Raw genomic sequence first — 4,396 nt, forward strand, 5'->3', positions numbered from 1 at the left:
TACGTTCTCTGCACAGTCGATTCATTTCAAAGCTTTAAGTTGCTCTTTAACAACCAGCAGCACAAAACATCCTCATTTATCATCTCACAGTTGTTATTGGGGCCGATCGTTCTGTTTCTGTTATGAGCTCAACAGACGACCCCCCCCCCCCCAAAAAAAAAAAAATGGAAAAAAAAGTGGATGTTTTTTTTCTTTGGTCTGTTCTTTTAATCATGTTGTTCCCATCACATTTATCTGGCGGCTCCTTGGGGGGTCCTAATCCCCAGTTTGGGAAACGCTGCCTTACACTGCTCTGATATTTATGATTGTGGAAAGAAAGAAAGATCATTAAACTGTGTTTACATCCTGGAAATGATGTTTTTATTTCAGTGCTTTTCCAGCCAATTATGTGTACTTTTTAATTTTTATTTTCAAATGTAATGTGTAAAAAATAGAATATTATCGATGTGTCTTTAAAATATTTGACAAATATTCTGATCAGATCTGACTTTATACTTCCTTTTTTCTCCTATTATAGCAAAAAAGGTAAATTTATCTATATAGCAATAGCATCTTTTATTAACTTAATTACATAATTTAATTAGCAACTTTGTTGAATTCAAATACGTTTTTGTGTTAAAACAAGCATTTCATTTCGTAAAAATACACTTTTATTATCAGTTAATAAAAGCTGAAATGGATTTATGTTTGACATTTTGATATATATATTATATGAAGTAAAATATTAATTATGAAAAGATTTTTAAGAAAGCATAATCATTTTTTATTTGTTAATTACATTTTTTTTAAATCAATTTTAGATTTCAAGCAATTTTACTAGAAGAAAAGTGATGACCTAGTAAACAGTCACTGTATCGCTGATCCTTTTTGTTTCGAAATATAACTTCTAATAAATTACCATACAAATATAATCAAATTAGCAGGAAATGGAAGAAAAATATGTCTTTAAACAAATCAGTTCAAAACTTTAAATCCGAATTGATATAGAGTTGTATTCAATGAAATAAAGAACTCAATTAATCCTTCTGAATGTTTATCAATCAAATTATAATTTGCATAGAAATAGTTTTAAGAAATAATTGAAAACCATTTTATTAATTTTTTTAATTACAAATTGGTTTTCATGATATTGAGGCTTGAATGAAATCACTGGCACAGCTGCAATGTTTATTTCTCATCATAAATATCCAGTTTATTACAAAGCAACTCACCAGGCAACATTATAAATAGATTTATAAAACACACTGTCAAAGTGACGTTTCTGCAGCAAACACAGGTAAATAACAACAACAACAAAAGTCACAAAAGAAAAAAAGGCGAAACATTTTGGTTCCATCGTATTAATTTTTTTTTTCATTATTAGCTTTGTATATTTAACAAGGAAAAGTCTGTAGTTTTAGACGTGTTGCGCGTCTGAGTGAACTAATGAAAACGTTTATCGCCTGGAAAGGAAACAGAATAAATGTGAAAAAATTCAGATCAGAGTTCAACTTGATTTTAATCTGGTGTTCGTCTCATTTCATGTTTAGAAAGTTTAGGTTTTTAGCATAACTTCAGTTGAGGTGAAGCTGAACTGCTGGACCGCTTCCTTAACAACGTTTTGCTCAGTTTGGGATTAAACTTTAATCTTTTTTTTACAACCATTTTTCTCTGATTTAGTTCGGTGTCATACTGGTTTCGAGATACATTTGAACCATGTTTCAGATTTAATTCTATATAGTCGCGTTTCGATCTTATTTTTACATTGCTGATTTTGTCAATTTTGACTTGATGTCATAGAGTTTAGGCTCTTGTAGAAAGTTCGTCTTTGGAGCATGTAGATGTCATTTTAAATTCATTTTAGGATAATTATTTAGTTTGGACTGGAGTAAATGTCCTTTTATACTCGTTTTAGGCGCATTTTGTGGTTTAGACGTTCATAGATAATCTTTCAGATGATAGTTTTACAGTAGTTTTGTAGTTTGGTGCATGTCGATGTCATTTCTCAAATAATTTTGGGAGTTTTATAGTTTCAACTGTAGGTGACATATTAAACTATAGTTTTAGAATAGTATTATAGCTTATACTAGTGTAAAGGTCATTTTATACTGATTTTCAGATAATCTTGCTGTTTACAACAATACATATCGTTTCAGACTTTTAAATGAGTCTAGTTTGGTGCTTGTAGAAGTTATTTTAGAATCGTTTTGTAGTGTACACTAAAATAGAAGTAGTTTTAGATTAGGTTTAGGACAGTAAACATACTTTTTCACGACATGTCACAGAAGCAGGTTGTATAAGTGAAGCAGGAGGAGAAAGTTTGATGACTGATTAAGAAGAATGTTTTGATGGAGGCCTTTAAGCTTTCAGGCAGATCTGCTTTAGGTCGTTTTTTTTGTTGTTGTTTTGCTTTTTTAAGGCTGAATCCGTTTTTTCCATCCAGTCCAAAGGTGCAGCGTCCAGGTTCACCAGCTCCAGTGGTACATGTGCGCCAGCTGCTGCACGCCGGGGTGCGGCTGCGGCAGGCCGCGGTGCTCTGGCCCGTAGGCCGCGTGCAGCAGCGGGGAGTAGGCGCACAGCGGCAGGCCCAGGCCGGAGCGCAGCGTCGCCTCTAGGTCGTGCGCCGTGATCCGCTCGCCGCACGGCTTCCCGTCCCGAACCAGCACCGCCGGGATGGCGAGGCGGCGCGCGGGCAACAGCTGCAGCGCGTCCAGGCTGCGCTCCGCGCGCGCGCGCTTCATCTTGTAGCGGTGGTTCTGGAACCAGATCTTCACCTGGTTCGGGGTGAGGCGGATCAGCCCGGCCAGGTGCTCCCTCTCCGGGGCGGACAGGTAGCGCTGCTGCCGGAAGCGGCGCTCCAGCTCGAAGGTCTGCGCCTTGGAGAACAGCACGCGCCGCTTCCGGCCGCCGCCGCCGCCGCAGCCGCTCTTTTGCCCCGCGCCGCCGCCGTCGCCGCACGACGCGTCCCTCTCTGCGTCCGGGGACTCGTCCGGGGACAGCTCCGGGGATTTGATATCCAAACGGGCCTGGAAGGGCAGATCGTGCACTGCAAGGTGGAATAACAGGTAATCAGATTACCCCCAGGGCTGATAAGCAAACGCAAACAAACTAAAGTCCATTTACAAGTCATATTTTTGAATTAAACTGAAATGATTACTTTTATGTGACAAACTCGGTTTTAAAAACACCTTGTTTAGATGGAGTCCCTGCAAAGACGCGTCATGCTGAACTGGATGAATAAAGTAAAAGTATTACATCCAGTGTGCGTCTTAATGTCCGTTGTCCATTCAGGGAAAACCAAGTAACGTCAATTTGTTCTGCAAAAAAAACTATATCGACTATCGACTGACCATTTCCTGGTTGTTAGGAGATAAATGTGTGAAAACAAACAACTGATGGTGAAATAAAAAGACATGGACACATGAACCTGTTGCCATGAAAGATGCTGCAGTCAGACACAAGTTGTAAAGCAAAGACAAATAAACAAATATTATTTTGAAATATTTTAAGCATCTCTCACGTGAAAAATGCAGAGTCCCGGTTCCGCGGCTCCACCGGGCAAGACTTCCTCCGCCGCCGCCCTCGCACAAAGTTTGGCCGCTAAATCCGAGTTTCTGCGCTCCCTCCGGCTCCGAAACCTCCGCCGAGGCCTCCTCGGTGTCCTCCTCCTCGGTTTCTTCGGTCCCGGACCCGCTTCTCCCGCACACCGGGTCGGGGAGGTCCAGGATGTCCCGTACGGAGAATCCCGTTTTTGCGCCGGTGCCAAACGACATGACGCGCAGCGGGACGCGACAGGAGCCACACGGGAGGAGGGAGGGGGGGTGGGCGGGTTGCCAGGTTTGTGTCCCGGGGACGGTGCGGAGGCTCGGGGCCGTTAGAGGGGAGCAGGCAGCGGAGGGTTCGGGTCCATGGAGGCCGTCAGAGGAGGAGCGGGAGCCCGGAGCTGCGCGCACGGAACCGCCGACCGGAGACTTTAACCAGAAGGAAAATACGCAGAGAGAGAGAGAGAGAGAGAGAGAGAGAGAGAGAGAGAGAGAGAGAGAGAGAGAGAGAGAGTGGAGGCGGGTCCGGAGAGTCAAGTGGTCCAGGCTGTAGAAAAACCACATTACTGTAAGAGAGGATATGATGAATGTTTAACGACGAAGGATTACAAAGAAAAGAAGCGGCGCATTTCCATTGAACAGCCACTGAGCCGCATCCTGTGTCACAAAAGACACACAAAAACACAAATTAGCCCCCCAAACTGAGAAAGAAACATAAATAACCACAACATTCATAGTGATTTTAACTATTTGGTGCCAAATATGAGAGATAATATGAATTGATATTTCAATATTTAAATAATAAACGAAAAAAATGTGCATAAGTTGTGTCGAAATGCAATTCACATTTAAATCGAAATGGTTAAAAAAAAGAT

The 4,396-nt window shown here is 41.4% G+C and overlaps 1 protein-coding gene across 1 annotated transcript; it reads right to left on the reverse strand.

Moving 5' to 3' along the window:
• Positions 1 to 2,444: 2,444 nt before the first annotated feature.
• On the reverse strand, positions 2,445 to 3,752 carry nkx2.2b (NK2 homeobox 2b; the record flags this gene model as incomplete). Its single annotated transcript, XM_080514100.1, has 2 exons — positions 2,445 to 3,025; positions 3,500 to 3,752. 2 exons carry the CDS (start codon positions 3,750 to 3,752, stop codon positions 2,445 to 2,447), a joined length of 834 nt encoding a protein of 277 aa, XP_080370226.1.
• Positions 3,753 to 4,396: the final 644 nt, after the last annotated feature.

Source organism: Blennius ocellaris (genome assembly GCF_963422515.1).
Source record: "Blennius ocellaris genome assembly, chromosome: 18".
Lineage (NCBI taxonomy): Eukaryota > Metazoa > Chordata > Actinopteri > Blenniiformes > Blenniidae > Blennius > Blennius ocellaris.